At 44.5% G+C, this 19,483-nt stretch overlaps 1 protein-coding gene across 6 annotated transcripts in view; it reads right to left on the minus strand.

Annotated features, from left to right (window-relative positions):
- LOC124143352 (protogenin-like) overlaps positions 1-19,483 on the minus strand; it is a 94,942-nt gene that overhangs the window by 15,750 nt on the left and 59,709 nt on the right. For all 6 annotated transcript variants that reach the window (XM_048395297.1, XM_048395293.1, XM_048395296.1 and 3 more), the window contains exons 7-18: positions 17,133-17,284; positions 14,585-14,717; positions 13,713-13,853; positions 11,839-11,994; positions 10,560-10,751; positions 9,513-9,647; positions 6,607-6,792; positions 4,354-4,621; positions 2,967-3,094; positions 2,123-2,287; positions 965-1,099; positions 252-354 (exon numbers count right to left, since the gene is read on the minus strand). In XM_048395297.1, the coding sequence (XP_048251254.1) occupies positions 252-354; positions 965-1,099; positions 2,123-2,287; positions 2,967-3,094; positions 4,354-4,621; positions 6,607-6,792; positions 9,513-9,647; positions 10,560-10,751; positions 11,839-11,994; positions 13,713-13,853; positions 14,585-14,717; positions 17,133-17,284 (1,894 nt within the window). The remainder of the gene's footprint in view (positions 1-251; positions 355-964; positions 1,100-2,122; positions 2,288-2,966; positions 3,095-4,353; positions 4,622-6,606; positions 6,793-9,512; positions 9,648-10,559; positions 10,752-11,838; positions 11,995-13,712; positions 13,854-14,584; positions 14,718-17,132; positions 17,285-19,483) is intronic.

Genomic DNA, 19,483 nt, shown 5'->3' on the forward strand with positions numbered 1-19,483 from the left:
GGCGGGGGACACCAGAAATGGGCTTTACACATTGTACCCATGTGGGGAATCAAACTTGGTTCTTCAACATGACAAGCAAACACTTAAACCAGTAGACTACTCCACGTTATCAAAGCTTCCCATCAACTCAATATGTGCCTGAACTACGGAAGTCAGCTTTCTTCACTGATATTACAGCATCTAAACTACCACTTTAAATACTGGCTTTTGAAAACTGTCCTGCTATTCCCCGACTGAGAGGTCAGTGTCACCTCTGTTTGCAGAAGACAAGGATGATGGTGACGATGATGCTGGTGAGGCCAATAGCTGCCCCTCCCAGAATTCCAAGCTGCTGGTCCGATAGGGCTGGACGCTCTGCAATGTCAACATCAGGACATGTTTTATTTGGCTTATTGGTAGTTGAATGGATACAAAATGATCACACACAAAAAATACTTAAGCATATTCTCCAAATGCTTGCTATGCCACGCACCCATAGATTAGTAATCTCTGACGCTTGACAGTCGGAAGGTTTGGATTTCCTATCCTGAGTGAGTGAGTTTAACGCCGCTTTTAACAGTATTCCAGTTATATCACGGCGTGTCAGCTTAATGTGGGAGGAAAGCCCCAAGTGATGCAGGTCTCAGATGTTTACCACTTCGGTGAAACCCACGAGCACGGGTATGGTGCTGACAAACCTAGAAACATAATCGGGGCGAACCGGGATTCGAACCCACAATCATAGGTTTCTGGCGTGCCCAAGGGACGCAACTCTGCATAGAAAATCGCGGCGCCTTAGATGACTGGGCCACCCGTGCCCCCTCCTATCCTGAGAACTTTTTAGGTTTAACAATAATTTGTTCCTGAAACTACTGGAAAATATAGATTTGACAACTTTTTCACAATTTTCTCACTTGACCTGCTGAAGGATTTTGAAAAATGTTTTGTGGATAGAAATTAAATTCTTCCGCTCCAGTTGTGCTACCTGCTGTAGAAAAGTTCTCCATGTGGACAATGAGCTTGGTGGATGGAATCCCCTTTCCTGCTCCATTACATGCTTGTACACGGAAGTAGTACGTCCTGGCAGTCAGGTTCTGCACCACCGCAGCTGTGTCCTGCCCTGGAACATGGATACACAACTCTTACATCCCTGGAACATGGATACACAACTCTTACATCCCTGGAACATGGATACACAAATCTTACACCTAGGAACATGGATACACAAATCTTACACCCTGGAACATGGATACACAACTCTTATAACCCCAGGACATGGATACACAAATCTTACACCCCTGGAACATGGATACACAAATCTTACACCCTGGAACATGGATACACAACTCTTACATCCCCGGAACATGGATACACAAATCTTACACCCCTGGAACATGGATACACAAATCTTACACCCTGGAACATGGATACATAAATATGACATCCCTGGAACATGGATACACAAATATAACAGCCCTGGAACATGGATACACAAATATGACATCCTGGTAAACAAGCTCCTTCCCAGCACGTGACACCTTCATTACACACTCAGTTACACCGCTGCTGAAACAATCTTGAAATTTGCCCTCTACACCAAATGTAGTAACGTTTATACTTTTGTTTACATCTTTGGGAATGTGATCATTGAGAATTTTGAAAAGGTTTACTACTGACCAGATTGCCCAGATGAATTTACCTTTTTATTTGTTTAATCAGATTGGTTTGAGCTTGCAGACTAACGGAAAATCACCCTTACATTCTTACTATACCATTTACAAGATAGTTGAAATGAAATAAATTCAAATTGACAAAGAAAATAATTTAGCGGATTCAGTGTCACGGCAGTCATCACTTGTTTGTAAACATAACAGTCAGTCAGTTGCAAGTTCAACTCCAAGCATGGTTGGGCCACCTATCACAGTGGGGAGCTTTGACTGGTGGCAGCAATAGTATCGAGAGCTCTGGGAAAGGGCTTTCGCTGTGAGGAGCTTGTTGGGAGCTTTGACTGGTGGCAGCAATAGTATCGAGAGCTCTGGGAAAGGGCTTTCGCTGTGAGGAGCTTGTTAGGACACCTTCAAACGGTTGTATTACCCTATACGTATGTTTGAATTTGTATCAGGTCTTGTAACATGTGACCTACCAGCCTGGTAGAGTTCAGTCCATGGTGGGTGCTGAATCACCTCGACATTGTAGGAGATGACGTGGCCTTTGATGTTGCCGTTGGGGTGATGAGGTGGTTTCCACTGTAGCTGTACCTCCCCAGGGGAGATAACTACTGCCTCAACGTTCTCCGGGGGAGAGGGCACTGAAACAGCAGTGAGTGAGTGAGTAAGTGGGTGGATGGGTGGGTTGGTCCTTGAGTGAGTGAGTGAGTGAGTGAGTGGGTGGGTTGGTCCTTGAGTGAGTGAGTGAGTGAGTGAGTGAGTGAGTGAGTGAGTGAGTGAGTGAGTGAGTGAGTGAGGTTCAACATCATGACATGACACAGTAGTAAGAACTTTACAATGACTGGTCCACAGACATTTCAAATATTGATCAGTAAATTAGGTTACAAGAATCGGTGTTTCTGATGTACTCTAAGATTGTACATCTTAGGCGGGAAATACCCAACTTAACCCACATGTTCGTAAAATGGACTTGTCCGACATTTCCGAGGTCGGATTCTATTAAGGGAGTCATCATTATTTATTATTGAGTGAGTGAGTGAGTGAGTCGTATGGTTTTATGCCGCTTTTAGCAATATTCCAGCAATATCACAGCAGGGGACACCAGAAATGGGCTTCACAAATTGTACCCATGTGGGGAATCGAACCCGGGTCTTCGCCGTGACAAGCCAACGCTTTAACCACGAGGCTACCCGACAGCCCCAGCATTATGTACCTTCCTAATAAGTAACAAAGGCCTGGAGGCCTGACGTTTATATGAATAAAATGTCCACATTACAGAGATCTAGGGGAGAATGGTAACAGCACCATAGCAACACTTACCATCCTCGAGTGTGCGCACGACGACGGGTTCACTAAACAGGGATCTGCGGTCGTCGAAGACGGCGCACACGGAGATGTTGTAGAAAGTGAAGGGTTCCAGGTTGGACAGCGATGCCTCCTGGCTATGTCTGTGACAATGGAGAGTGAGTGAGTGAGTGTGTTGGGTTTAACACTGCTTTGATCAGTAAAAGGTGAAACCTAAGTAAACGGGTATTGTAAACCTAGAAACTTAATCTGCACAGCAAATTGTGCTGCTTCAGAAAAGCCGCCTGTGACTCTACCATTGTAAGGTTTAATGTCAACAATGAAATCCTATACCGTATTCAATGTTATAAGCGCTCCGCTCTAATAAGCGCCCACGGCGATATTTCCTAATATATGTATATTGGCTAGTGAACAATCTCAATTAGCACCCCTTCCGAATGATCAATGTACATAAGACTTATTTATTCATGTATAACACGCACTGGCGTGTTATATGCACCCTTAATTATGGGCAATTAAATCCTGGAAAAATATCCGTCGTATATAAACATTTCAGGCTGTCAGCATAAACCACAAAATTTACGATCTTTTTTTTCACCAAAATAATATAATAATAAAAGCCCCCTATTTCTAATTTTGAGAGCGCCCTGGGCGCTTATTACGTCAAATATGGTATCTCTTTAACTTACACGGATAAAAACATTCCTGTCAACCATCTTAATTTGATGTCATATTTACGCAATAAAATTATTCAATGGCGATTTAAATGTGTATAATTTAAGAAGTCAAGTATTTTCATTGCGGCTTAGATCAATTGTGTCCTTTCAAAGAAGACCTATCAACATACCGGTAGCTATGAATGATGAAAACCAATAAAGATTTATGAAGAGTTTCCACAGTTCATATTTAGTAGTGAGTGAGTGAGTATGGTTTTTACACCGCTTTTAGCAATATTCCAGCAATATCACGGCGGGGGACACCAGAAATGGGCTTCACACATTGTGCCCATGTCGGGAATCGAACCCGGGTCTACGGCGTGACGAACGAACGCTTTAACCACTAGGCTACCCGACCGCCCCTCATATTTAGTAATGAACCAAGACAACAATGGTAGAGTGAGTGAGTGAGTATGGTTTTACGCCACTTTGAGCAATATTCCAGCAATATCACGGCGGGGGACACCAGAAATGGGCTTCACACATTGTACCCATGTCAGGAATCGAACCGGGTCTTTGGCGTGACGAGCGAACGCTTTAACCACTAGGCTACCCGACCGCCCCCAACAATGGTAGAGGTGGCTGTGAGGTGAAATGGGGTTTATAACTCCGAACCTTCCGCTCTCCTAACGGACACTCTACCACAAGACCACGGAGGTGGTTTAGAGGTGGTTGTCACAACTCACGTCATAAAGGTCTTCTCATCCTTGGAGCATCGATGTTCCAAGTTGATGGGCTTGTAGCGGACGATGTAGTGAGTGACATCGTTGCTGTTGTCCCCGAGGTAGTTCCACGTGATGGAGATGACGTTGGGGAGGAGGGCGTTGCCAGTCAGCTGACTCGGAACATCGTGGTTGGTTCTATTGGACAACGTATGGAAGATGCTGGTGACAAAGGCAATCTTCTGGTGCTCTTGTTCCCCCAGAACGAAGAACTGGTACGTCGTGTCTGGCTCTGAAAAATACACCAGCAGCATGGATTGGTTGATTTGTTGTTTAATGCCACACTCAGCAGTATTACAGCTATATGACGGCGGTCTGTAAATAATAGAGTCTGGACCAGACAATCCAGTGATTAATGTCATGAGCATCAATCCACGCAATTGGGATCGATGACATGCATCAACCAAGTCAGCGAGCCTGACCGCCCGATCTCGTTAGTCGCCTCTTATGACAAGCATAGTCACCTTTTACGGCAAGCATGGGTTGCTGAAGACCTATTCTACCCCGGATCTTCACGGCTCGGGACTGGTGACTCGGGTACTCGGTACTCTGAGTGAGTGAGTTTGGTTTTTGAATTGCCTTTAGGAATATTCCAGTATTACCACAGCGGGGGACACCGGAAAATGGGCTTCATACATTGTACCCATGTGGGGAATCGAACTCGGGTCTTCGGCGTAATAAGCCAATGTTTTAACCACCAGGCTACCCCACTGCCCCTCTGAACAGTAAGTGAGCAAATTTTATGCGTTGTCAAACCAGGGAGGGCTTACGTATCACCCAGGTACATATTAAGGCTGGGAAGAGTTCAAATATAATACGCGAGTGAATCGTAACAGCTCTACTACTCGGGTAGTCACTGTTGGTGTCAAGAGTTGGGTACAAAGTTCTGATTGCGAATTGTTTTACCATAGCCCTGGCAAAAACATGTGAACATCAGCGACTTGTATTGTAACCATGGAGATGCACTGTTACCATGGAGTTGTTTTGTAACTGTGGAGTTGCACTGTTGTTGACATTAAACAATATATCACATGACTAACCACAGATCCGGATAGTCCTGTGGGTACCCTGGTCCTACTCAGGACCCACCCGACCTGAGTACCCGAGTTACAGTACATATAGTATTGGGGTACAAATAAACCAGAGTGAGTGAGTGAGTATGGTTTTACGCCGCTTTTAGCAATATTCCAGCAATATCACGGCGGGGGACACCAGAAATGGGCTTCACACATTGTACCCATGTTGGGAATCGAACCCGCGTCTTTGGCGTGACGAGCGAATGCTTTAATCACGAGGCTTCCCGACCGCCCCTTCATATCAACCAGAAGTGACAGGTTACATGATACACAAGGTGAAGAGGTCTTCGACTACACTCAGCCGCCCATCACACATCTTCCCGAGGCAAGTGAGTTAACTGACTGAAAAAGTCCAGTTTCCACCCTTGCCGAACAAGGCTTGAATTTCTGGGCTCGATTGTAGTGCCACCAGTGGTTATTACGAGTTATGTCCCTTCTATGTCTCTCCGATTCCATCTCTCATATCACTTGCATTTGCTTCAAATATAATTGCGTCGCCCAGTAACGATGATCTGATCGATAATCAAGATCTATATCATAATATAACTGGTCTTACTTTGCTAATTGCATCAAATCACGTGAGCACCTTGATCACAAACATGACAAGATTTGGAAAATATCTGTTGATGCTTTGCAAATCCTATCATCGACCAAAATCGGCATGTCAGTTCACAAACCGGTTGTCAATTTCGTTACGCGATTTTGACTGGACTATGCATGGACTCGTTAGTCCAGCTAAAATATAACCCCATAATTACAGCCTAGTTTGGCAAGGGTGGAAACTGGACTTTTATGGTCAGTTAACTCCCTTGCGTCAGGAAGATGCCCATCACAGAGGTTGGTTGGTTGGTTGTTGTTTAACGCCGCACTCAGCATTATTTCAGCTATATGACGACGGTCTGTAAAATAATCCAGTCTGGACCAGACAATCCAGTGATTGACATCATGAGCATCGATCCACGCAATTGGGATCAATGACATGCATCAACTAAGTCAGGGAGCCTGACCACCCGATCCCGTCAGTCGCCTTTTACGACAAGCGTAGTCACCATTTACGGCAAACATGGATTGCTGAAGACCTATTCTACCCTGGAATCTACATGGGTCCCCATCACAGAGGAGGGACGAGATTCCAACTGACCTAGGGACATGAATGTGATTTCTCTGCGGTAGATGTCCAGGCTGTACATCTGCATGCCGTCACTCTGCTTCAGGTTGCGCAGGAAGATGACCTGCTTAGACAGGCGTAGTTTCCGTGGATACAGCCAGCTCACTTTGGTGGTCGTCATGTTGACCTCATCCACGGTCACATTCAGGTACACATGGCCTGCAGGTCAAGGTCAAGGTCATCAGTTAAAACAGTTTGTTATTGTTGTTGGTTTGTTGTTTAACGCCGCACTCAGCAATATTCCAGCTATATGACAGCGGTCTGTAAATATAATCAAGTCTGCACCAGACAATCCAGTGATTAATACCATGATCATCGATCCGCACAATTGGGATATGATGACATGCACCAACCAAGTCAGCGAGCCTGACCACCCGATCCTGTTAGTCGCCTCTTACGACAAGCATAGTCACCTTTTACAGCAGGCATGGGTTGATGAAGACCTATTCTACCCCGAATCTTCATGGGTACTAGTTTGTACCTATAGTGGTCCCCTAGTTATCCCAGGTCCCAGACAGGCATTTCTGCATCTTTTGTAAATTTGAATGAGGCACTTCAAATAACACTACCTACCTGCTAGGTCAAGGTAAATGTCGAATCTAGGAGATTGTCAACAGCTTGTAGACCTCAAACAGTTGCACACATGTTAAACTGTCGTCTTATCGGAGACAGTTGTCTTTATATTGGACAGATGTCCCTATCTCAGACAGATGTCCCTATCTCCGACAGATGTCCCTATCACCGACAGATGTCCCTATCTCAGACAGATGTCCTTATCTCAGACAAATGTCCCTATCTCAGACAGATGTCCCTATCTCAGACAGATGTCCCTATCTCAGACAGAGGTCCCTATCTCAGACGGATGTCCCTATCTCAGACAAATGTCCCTATCTCAGACAGATGTCCCTATCTCAGACGGATGTCCCTATCTCAGACAGATGTCCCTATCTCAGACAGATGTCCCTATCTCAGGCGGATGTCCCTATCTCAGACAGATGTCCCTATCTCAGACAAATGTCCTTTTCTCAAACAGTTGTCCCTATCTCAGACAGATGTCCCTATCTCAGACGGATGTCCCTATCTCAGACAGATGTCCCTATCTCAGACAGTTGTCCCTTTCTCAGACAGATGTCCTTTTCTCTGACAGATGTCCCTATCTCAAACAGTTGTCCCTATCTCAGACTGATGTCCCTATCTCAGACGGATGTCCCTATCTCAGACTGATGTCCCTATCTCAAACAGTTGTCCCTATCTCAGACTGATGTCCCTATCTCAGACGGATGTCCCTATCTCAGACTGATGTCCCTATCTCAAACAGTTGTCCCTATCTCAGACAGATGTCTTTATCTCAAACAGTTGTCCCTATCTCAGACCGATGTCCCTATCTCAGACAGATGTCCTTATCTCAGACATGTCTTTATCTCAGACAGATGTCCCTATCTCAGACTGATGTCCCTATCTCAAACAGTTGTCCTTTTCTCTGACAGATGTCCCTATCTCAAACAGTTGTCCCTTTCTCAGTTGGATGTCCCTATCTCAGACAGATGTCCTTATCTCAGACATGTCTTAATCTCAGACAGATGTCCCTATCTCAGACAGATGTCCTTATCTCAGACAGATGTCCTTATCTCAGACCGATGTCCCTATCTCAGACAGATGTCCTTATCTCAGACATGTCTTTATCTCAGACAGATGTCCCTATCTCAGACAGATGTCCCTATCTCAGACCGATGTCCCTATCTCAGACAGATGTCCTTATCTCAGACATGTCTTAATCTCAGACTGATGTCCCTATCTCAGACAGATGTCCCTATCTCAGACTGATGTCCCTATCTCAGACCGATGTCCCTATCTCAGACAGATGTCCTTAGCTCAGACATGTCTTTATCTCAGACAGATGTCCCTATCTCAGACCGATGTCCCTATCTCAGACAGATGTCCTTATCTCAGACATGTCTTTATCTCAGACAGATGTCTTTATCTCAGACAGATGTCCCTATCTCAGACCGATGTCCCTATCTCAGACAGATGTCCTTATCTCAGACATGTCTTTATCTCAGACAGATGTCCCTATCTCAGACAGATGTCCCTATCTCAGACAGATGTCCCTATCTCAGACAGATGTCCTTAGCTCAGACATGTCTTTATCTCAGACAGATGTCCTTATCTCAGACCGATGTCCCTATCTCAGACAGATGTCCTTATCTCAGACATGTCTTTATCTCAGACAGATGTCCCTATCTCAGACAGATGTCCCTATCTCAGACAGATGTCCTTAGCTCAGACATGTCTTTATCTCAGACAGATGTCCCTATCTCAGACAGATGTCCCTATCTCAGACAGATGTCCCTATCTCAGACCGATGTCCCTATCTCAGACAGATGTCCTTAGCTCAGACATGTCTTTATCTCAGACAGATGTCCCTATCTCAGACAGATGTCCCTATCTCAGACAGATGTCCCTATCTCAGGCGGATGTCCCTATCTCAGACAGATGTCCCTATCTCAGACAAATGTCCTTTTCTCAAACAGTTGTCCCTATCTCAGACAGATGTCCCTATCTCAGACGGATGTCCCTATCTCAGACTGATGTCCCTATCTCAGACTGATGTCCCTATCTCAGACTGATGTCCCTATCTCAGACCGATGTCCCTATCTCAGACCGATGTCCCTATCTCAGACTGATGTCCTTATCTCAGACCGATGTCCCTATCTCAGACAGATGTCCTTATCTCAGACCGATGTCCCTATCTCAGACAGATGTCCTTATCTCAGACATGTCTTTATCTCAGACAGATGTCCCTATCTCAGACAGATGTCCCTATCTCAGACAGATGTCCCTATCTCAGACAGATGTCCACACTGGACAGTGACAGCTACCTTCACGGTTCTCGGAGGCCGATTCCTTCATTGTCCTGATGGTGGTCCACGGCCACTCACTGTCGGGAAAGTTGCGATATCCCTCGGTCGTAGAAGCCGCAAGTCGAACACGATAGTCCGAGTCAGGAAGCAGGTCTGAAAGATAATGAGGGCATTTGTATTCCAAACTTAGTCTGACACAAGTGAGTGAGTGAGTTGGGTTTAACGCCACTTTTAACAGTATTCCAGCCATAGGAAAGACCGCAGGAGAAAGACCGAAGAGATACAGGTCTGAGAGGTTTACCATTTTGGCGAAAATCATGAGCACAGATATCATAGAAACATAATTGGCACACTGGAATTCGAACCCACGATCATAGGTTTCTGGCATGCCCAAGGTACGCAACTCTTGGCTAGCTTTTTCCCTGGGAGCCATTTGGCTCCTAAGTGAAAAGCCTTTGGAGCCAACTGGTTTTATCAGTAGCCAGATTTTTATATGATATAATGTTTTTCTTTTTTTAATGTTTTCTATAAACCTGTAAAAACATAACCAAGAAATTAATATTATTAATGCTAATCAGATCTTTACTGAGTGACAGTTTGAAATTTGTGAAAGGCAACTACTCTTTGCCAATTGTGCATGCAGTGTTTATTTTGATTTTAAGATCAAATTTTGTTTTTCTGAAATGATTTTTCATACGAGTGTTCAAAGCACCATCGATCCCGATTGCGCGGATCGATGCTCATAATATCAATCACTGGATAGTCTGGTCCAGACTGGATTAGTTATAGACCACCGTCATACAGCTGGAATATTGATAAGTACAATTGGGATACGCTGACATGCATCAACCAAGTCAGCGACCCTGACCACCCGATCCCGTTAGTCGCCTCTTACGACAAGCATAGTCGCCTTTTATGGCAAGCATGGGTTGCTGAAGACCTATTCTACCCCGGATCGTCACAGGTGGTTACATTATCCTCATTTAGGCAGGGTTCAACTCCATCCGTCATTTGTTGTGTGAGACTGTACAAGGTGGGGTTGGACACAGCAAGGATCTAACTCACCAGTAATGAGGTACTTGTAGGTGTCCCCTTTGACTTCTACATTGCTGATGGTGTCGGTGTCACACAGGCCGTAGTAGATGCGGTACTTGACTATGGTGCCACCTCGCAGTTCCTTCGGCATGGGCTGCCACTTGACCAGCACTGTAGAGGAGCTTGTACTGTCCAGTGTTGGCGTGGGGAACCCTCTGGGGACTGGGGGGAGAGACATACATGTTACCCATAGCCGCTGTTGGTGGGTGAGTGAGTGAATGCTGTGAATGCTGTGAATGCCACAGACGGGACTAATCTAGCTGTGTCAGAGTTGTAGAGCTGAGTGTCGCCTGGTATCGTGAGATACCATTTGTGATGACACTACTGGTGGGTGGATTAAGGTGAGTGAGTGAGTGAGTTTGGTTTAACGCCGCTTTTAACAGTATTCCAGTTATATAGCGGCGTGTCAGCTTAATGTGGGAGGAAAGCCAGAAGTGATGCAGGTCTCGGATGTTTACATTAAACATGCATTTTTTATGTTGGAGGCCATATTTTAATAGATCTAACGATGTGTGTGGGGGTTGTTTTTTGTGTCTGTGTGTCTGTGTCTGTGTGACTTTAACGTTTAACGGCATTTTGAACAGTATTCCAGTTATATAGCCGCGTGTCAGCTTAATGTGGGAGGAAAGCCCGAAGTGATGCAGGTCTCAGATGTTTACCACTTCGGTGAAACCCACGAGCACGGGTATGGTGCTGACAAACCTAGAAACATAATCGGGGCGAACCGGGATTCGAACCCACAATCATAGGTTTCTGGCGTGCTCAAGGGACGCAAGTCTGCACAGCGAATCACGGCGCCTTAGACGACTAGGCCTCCTCGCCACCATACAAGGAGTGTGAGCATAAAATGTGTGAGAGTGAAACATATGTTAAAATGCGGCACATCCCATCATTTAGATGTCAACAATACATATTAAACATATTCACGGTCCAAAGGCCCTCTTCTGGTGTCCCCCGCCGTGATATTGCTGGAATATTGCTTAAAGCGGCGTAAAACCATACTCATTCATAGGTTTCCGTGGTGCACAAGGGACGCAACTCTGCACACCCGTGCCCCCAGGTGGATTAAGAGTGTCTACAGTAGGAGGAAGGGGTTGAGGCACCACAGAGTGGGTTAAGAGTGTCGAAAGAAGGCCGGGAGGGGGTTGGTGGGCATACTTACTGGAGTCCATGGTGTTGAAGTACAGCACCACAGAGTGGATTAAGAGTGTCTGGAGAAGGCGGGGAGGGGGTGGGTGGGCAGACTTACTAGAGTCCATTGTGGTGAAGTGTACCACCTCTGAGCTGGGGCTGGCTCCGGCGTAGTTGTAAGCCTTCACATACACCGTGTAGTTGGTTCCTGGATGTAGGTTGTGTAACGTCATTTTGGCTTCGTGGGATATAAACAACTTCTCCTCGCCGGTCACTACAACAGAAAACGCGTCAGATACATCATAATGCAGTCTGTGAAATGGCCATCTTTGCGTGAGTTAGTGAGTGGGTTATCACTGCTTTGAACAGTATTTCAATCAATAGAATTTCACATCATGTCAGCTTCAGGTGGAGGGAAAGCCCAAAGTAATGCAGATCTTAAACAAGGATAATAGGATTCAAATACCCAAACATAGGCTCCTGGCATGACAAAGGGCACAACTCTCTGATCTTAAACATGCACCTCCTTGGTGAAACCCATAAGCACTGGTATGGTGCATCTTCCTGATGCAACTGACTACAAAAGTCCAGTTTCCACCCTTGCCGAACTAGGCTGGTATTATGGAGTTACATTTTGGCTGGACTAACAAGTCTATGCATAGTCCAATCAAAATTGCGCCATGAAATCTAAATCCGGTTCGTAAACTGTCATGCAGATTTCAGTCGATTGCGGGATTTGCAAAATATGTGCACCGCCAACACATTGTCAACAGATATTTTTTAAAAATCTTTTCATGTTTTTAATCAAGGTGCTCACGTGATTTATGATGTTAGACCCGTTTTATCACAATATAGATCTTGATTATCGATCAGATCGTCTTGACTGGGCACCGCCATTTTGTTTAAAGCAAATGCAAGGGATACAAGAGGTGGAATCTGATTGGTCCATAGGAGAGGCACAGAAGGGACATAACTGGTAATAGCCACTGGTGGCGCTACGATCGAGCCCAGGAATTCCAGCCTCGTTCGGCAAGGGTGGAAACTGGACTTTTAAAGTCAGTTAACTCCCTTGCCTCGGGAAGATGGGCATGGTGCTATAAACCTAGATATGTAACCAGAGGATAACAGGACTCAAATTCCCAAACATAGGCTCCTGGCACGACAAAGGGACGCAACTCTCACAAGCTGCCAAGAACATGTCAGACTGGCTATTTATACAAATTAGGCAAATGTGTGCTGTATCTTCGTCAGTTCACTCCAACTTGTATCATAGTATTAAATATTTATTTATCTATTTTATTTATGCATTTATCACCTATTTATGACATATATTTACATATTTATTACAAAGTTATATGCTGAACAAAACATTAGGCATCATGAATATTTTGGGGGATCTGTTTTTGTACTGAAGGTCACATGAGGTGAAATGGGGTTTAACATTGCATTCAAGATAATTGCACTTATAAGCAACGTGCATGTATCTGTGTGTGTGGCTGCTTGTACTTGTCCAAACTAGTGGCGATTTTATAGTACTAGCCTACTTAGATACCTGCCGCAGATTAACATGAATACCCCACTCAGACACAGTATACTGACTCCGAGCTGACCAGTCCTTGTTTTGGCCCTTTAATGCTGAGCGCCAGGCAGTGTAACAACAAGTACCATCTTTTAATGTTTTTCGGTATGAGGCGACTGGAGATTGAACCAAACCTTCCGCTCTCCGGGCGGACGCTCTGCCACTGGACCACGGAGACGGTCTCTTTTGTACAGGAGACTGAGAACACAATGTCATAAAAATATTCATGGTCCCCAAAATATATATTGTTCAGTATATATTCAATTTATCAGGGCCCCGTTCCACAAAGTGATCTTAGCGCTAAGTCGATCGTAACTCCCATTCTTTAACACTGACTTACGACAATCGTAGCGCTAAGATCGCTTTGTGGAACGGGGCCCTGTATTGCCTTGACAATAAGGGAGGTAACTCACGTTTGTCCTCTCGGTAGTGCACAGTGTAAGAGAAGACAGGTTTCGAGGCGTTCTTCTTCTTCTGGATGGTCCAAGAGACTTCCGCCTCTGCCTTAGAGAGCACCGTGACAAGCACATCTGCCGGGCTATTGGGAGCATCATCTGGCACGGAAAAGATTCATAACATCCCAATACAAAACACTAAAAACATCTGCAACCTGAAAACATGTAATATTTATCACAGTCATTTGTGGCATGCTCGAAAAACACAAACCAAACATTTGCTTCCCTGTTTAAGTGAGTTGGGTTTAATGCGGCTTTATCATTCAAAACTGGCTCCCACAGGAGATATTGCTTGGGTGAGATCAAGCGATATCTACATTGTAGATATCGCTGCAAAGAAATTGCATCACAATGCTTTGCAGACCATTATGACAATCAAATGACATCACTAATGGCTCTGCTACTGAAGCTGTTAGCAGTACTTTTTACACTTAAGACATTGTCTCGACATTGGCATGTCTGAAGTATTTCAGCCCTGCGGGGCTAAGAACATTTGTTTGTTTGTTGTTTGTTGTTCAATGCCTCACTCAGCAATATTCCAGCTTTATGACAGCAGTCTGTAAATAATCTAAGACCAGACAATCCAGTGATTGACATCATGAGCATCAATCCACCCAATTAGGATACCATGACATGCATCAACCAAGTCAGCGAGTCTGACCAGCCGATCCCGCTAGTCGCCTCTTACAACAAGCGAAGTCGCCTTTTACAGCAAGCATGGGTTGCTGAAGACCTATTCTACCCCGGAATCCTCGCCAAGAACAAAACATCATTCAGCATGCACTGTACAACAGTGAGGAACATCATCACATGAGGTGGAAGCGACTCACTCATCAGGTGTATCTTGATTCTGGCAATGGAAGAGGCACTTCCCGCCTCGTTGTCAGCAAGACACTGGTAGTATGCCGAGTGTACGTCTTCCACACCGTAGATACGCAGCTGGTTCCTGTCCTCCTTGACCAGCTGTGGGGACAAAGAGACAGGTACACATCACAGACACGGATAGACAGGTACACATCACAGACACGGATAGACAGGTACACGTCACAGTCACGGATAGACAGGTACACATCACAGTCACAGATAGACAGGTACACGTCACAGTCACGGATAGACAGGTACACATCACAGTCACAGATAGACAGGTACACATCACAGACACGGATAGACAGGTACACGTCACAGTCACGGATAGACAGGTACACATCACAGTCACGGATAGACAGGTACACGTCACAGTCACGGATAGACAGGTACACATCACAGTCATGGATAGACAGGTACACATCACAGTCACAGATAGACAGGTACACATCACAGACACGGATAGACAGGTACACGTCACAGTCACGGATAGACAGGTACACATCACAGTCACAGATAGACAGGTACACGTCACAGTCACGGATAGACAGGTACACATCACAGTCACAGATAGACAGGTACATGTCACAGTCACGGATAGACAGGTACACATCACAGTCATGGATAGACAGGTATACATCACAGTCATGGATAGACAGGTATAGGCCACAGTCACGGATAGACAGGTACACGTCACAGTCACGGATAGACAGGTACACATCTCTGTCATGGATAGACAGATACACATCACAGTCATAGATAGACAGGTACACATCACAGATACGGATAGACAGGTACACGTCACAGTCACGGATAGACAGGTACACATCACAGTCACGGATAGACAGGTACACGTCACAGTCACGGATAGACAGGTACACATCACAGTCACGGATAGACAGGTACACGTCACAGTCACGGATAGACAGGTACACATCTCTGTCATGGATAGACAGATACACATCACAGTCACAGATAGACAGGTACACGTCACAGTCACGGATAGACAGGTACACATCACCGTCATGGATAGACAGGTACACATCACAGTCACAGATAGACAGGTACACATCACAGTCACGGATAGAAAGGTACACATCACAGTCACGGATAGACAGGTACACATCACTGTCATGGATAGACAGGTACACGTCACTGTCACGGATAGACAGGTACACATCACTGTCATGGATAGACAGGTACACGTCACTGTCACGGATAGACAGGTACACTTCACCGTCATGTATAGACAGGTACACATCACAGACATGCACAGACAGGTACACGTCACTGTCACGGATAGACAGGTGTTACAATCACAGATAGACAGGTGTCTCAGTTACAGATAGACAGGTTTCACAGGGACAGGTGTCAATCACAGATAGACAGGTGTCACAGTCACAGATAGACAGATGTCAGTCACAGGTAGACAGGTGTCAGTCACAGGTAGACAGGTGTCACAGTCAACGATAGACAGGTTTCAGTCACAGATAGACAGGTGTCAGTCACAGATAGACAGGTGTCAGTCACAGATAGACAGGTGTTAGTCACAGGTAGACAGGTGTCAGTCACAGATAGACAGGTGTCAGTCACAGATAGATAGTGGTCAGTCACAGATAGACAGGTGTCAGTCACAGACAGGTGTCACAATCACAGATAGACAGGTGTCGCGGTCACAGATAGACAGATGTCAGTCACAGGTAGACAGGTGTCAGTCACAGATAGACAGGTGTCACAGTCACAGGTAGACAGGTGTCAGTCACAGATAGACAGGTGTCAGTCACAGGTAGACAGGTGTCAGTCACAGATAGACAGGTGTCAGTCACAGGTAGACAGGTGTCAGTCACAGATAGACAGGTGTCAGTCACAGATAGACATGTGTCACAGTCACAGATAGACAGGTGTCAGTCACAGGTAGACAGGTGTCAGTCACAGATAGTCATGTGTCAGTCAGATAGACAGATGTCAGTCACAGGTAGACAGGTGTCAGTCACAGATAGACTGCTGTTAGTCACAGATAGACAGGTGTCAGTCACAGATAGACAAGTGTCAGTCACAGGTTGACAGGTGTCAGTCAGTCACAGATAGACAGGTGTCAGGCACAGATTGATGGGTGTCAGTCACAGATAGACAGGTGTCAGTCAGTCACAGATAGACAGGTGTCAGTCACAGATAGACAAGTGTCAGTCACAGGTAGACAGGTGTCAGTCAGTCACAGATAGACAGGTGTCAGTCACAGATAGACAGGTGTCAGTCACAGGTAGACAGGAGTCAGCCACAGATAGACAGGTGTCAGTCAGTCACAGATAGACTGGTGTCAGTCACAGATAGACAGGTGTCAGTCACAGGTAGACAGGTGTCAGTCACAGGTAGACAGGTGTCACAGATAGAAAAGTGTCAGTCACAGACATAAATCTGAATGTCTAAGTTTACTTTTAACCAAATGTAAAGATAGATATATTAATGTAAGCCCAATGATCATACCAGGGCACCAGACAGACCAATCTGACTCACTGTTCCAAATCGGCCACCGGGAAACACTTCCTGTCCGTCCTTCAGCCAGTGCACTGTGGGTGGCGGCTCTCCGTTCACCTTGCACTCCAACACGATGTTCCTGGCCACGGGGTGAGTGGCGCTCTGGGGCCCGATCTCGATCACAGGCTTCACTGAAACAACACAAACACAGTCAGCACACATAATCAGTGGGTAAATGATGTTTGGTGCTGTATGTCCAGCTGTATCACTCCTATATCAACAACAAGAAGATAACCCAAACCTTCAATAATAATAAACATCATCATCATAATAATAATAACAGGATCATCCCAATCCTCTTTGCTGCATTTTTTTAATTATAATCGGTACACCATGATGATGATCATCATTATAATAGCAGGATCATCCAAACCCTCTTTGCTGCATTTGTTATTTTAATCGGTACATAATAACAGAATTGTGTTTGTTCATGTTGTAAAGAATAGTTAATGTTAACTATAAAAACAAGAGACATCATGAGTGAGTGAGTGAGTATGCTTTACACCGCTTTTAGCAATATTCCAGCAATATCACGGCGGGGGACACCAGAAATGGGCTTCACACAGTTATGTCCCATCTAAGCCTCTCCTATGGACCAATCAGATTCCACCTCTCGTATCACTTGCATTTGTTTCAAAATGGTGCCGCTCCGTCAAAACGATCTGATTGATAATCAAGATCTATATTGTGATAAAACGGGTCTTACATAGCGAAGTGCATCAAATCACGTGAGCACCTTGATTAAAAACATGAAAAGACTTGGAAAATATCCTTTGACAACGAGTTGGCAGTGCACATGCTTTGCAAATCCTGCAATCGACAGAAATCTACACGACATTTTAAAAACCGGATTTCGACTTCGGTGCGCGACTTTGATTGGACTATGCATAGACTAGTTAGCCCAGCCAAAATGTAACTCCATAATACCAGCCTAGTTCGGCAAGGGTGGAAACTCGACTTTTATAGTCAGTTAACTCTCTTGCATCGGGAAGATGGGGGGAGATAGGCACTGGGGTGGCTTTATGTCATGAGAAAATCCGATTTTACTTTCCCCATTGCAGACACTATCCACTAAATAGAAGAAAATTACATGGATCAAGGGCAGTAACTGTGTAAGCACAACATCTAAGAACATTTAGCAAGGGATGTAACTCTGGCAAAACATCATTAACAAGTGTCTCAGACAAGCATGCAAACTTTCATTCATGTAACTTCAGTAGTTTCTGGGAAAACTTGTCCCCACTCCAGACACTATGCACTAAGTTGAAAAGCACAGAGCAAGGGCCATAACTCTGTAAAAATATAATAAACGGCAGCAATTTTCAAACTCAGTCTTAACAAGGATCTCTTAGTTAAGCATGCAAACTTTGATTCATGTAACTTCAGTAGTTTCTGGGAAAACATGTCCCCATTTCACACAGTATGCACTAAGTTGAAAAGCATGGAATAATAAAGGGCAATAACTCTGTAAAAAATGAATTTAAAACACCATTTTCAACTCATTCAAGATCGTGACCATATTCTAAGTTTGCTATATTTTACATTAATTATAATAATTAAGAACACGCATGTGGCAAGTAAAGTCCAGCAAGCGCCCTTGTTTGAAATCTAGATCTCCGATAATTCCTATCATTGTAAAGTACATATCCTAACGATGACATACAACATTTATGTCAGTGTATACATTCATTGAGAATTGTCCATGTTTAATTTACCGATGAAAAACCTGTTGAAATTGTCAGTGTTTTTGACATCAAAACAAAATTGACAAAGTGGTAGTGATTAGTTCATGCTCAGACTGTTTTAAAGATATGTTACAATACGACACTTGGATTAAATATCTTGATGAGATCCTGGTTTTGTCCGTATATGTTTCAGAGTCAGTGCTCTTTTATTAGAGATTAAAACAATTCCAGGATGATTGACATCCGACATGTTCAAAGGACAAAATATAATAGATGACTAAACAGCTCAAACAATCCTCTAACTGACATAGCTCATTATCGGACATCATTATTATTTCTTAATAATTAACAAAATTATACTAACATACTATCACCCCAAAGTAAGTACATGTAGGTTAAATCAAAATCGTCAAAACGTTTTTCATTGGCAGCAAATCTATTCAGCAACCTATTTTCATTCACTCGAAAGTCAGGCAACATGTCATAAAGCATCGATTCATCATGCAATCACGAGGACCGTCTATTTATACTTCAGGTATTATGATGTGTTGTTAATAGTTTAAACATAATTAATAAAAAGCTTGAAACGTGATATAACTGGACAATTTTGATACTTGAACTTGAAAGCTCAAGAAGTGTGGAGTA

The sequence above is a fragment of the Haliotis rufescens genome, unplaced genomic scaffold (assembly GCF_023055435.1).
Source record: "Haliotis rufescens isolate VD_foot unplaced genomic scaffold, xgHalRufe1.0.p SCAF_14, whole genome shotgun sequence".
Taxonomy (NCBI): domain Eukaryota; kingdom Metazoa; phylum Mollusca; class Gastropoda; order Lepetellida; family Haliotidae; genus Haliotis; species Haliotis rufescens.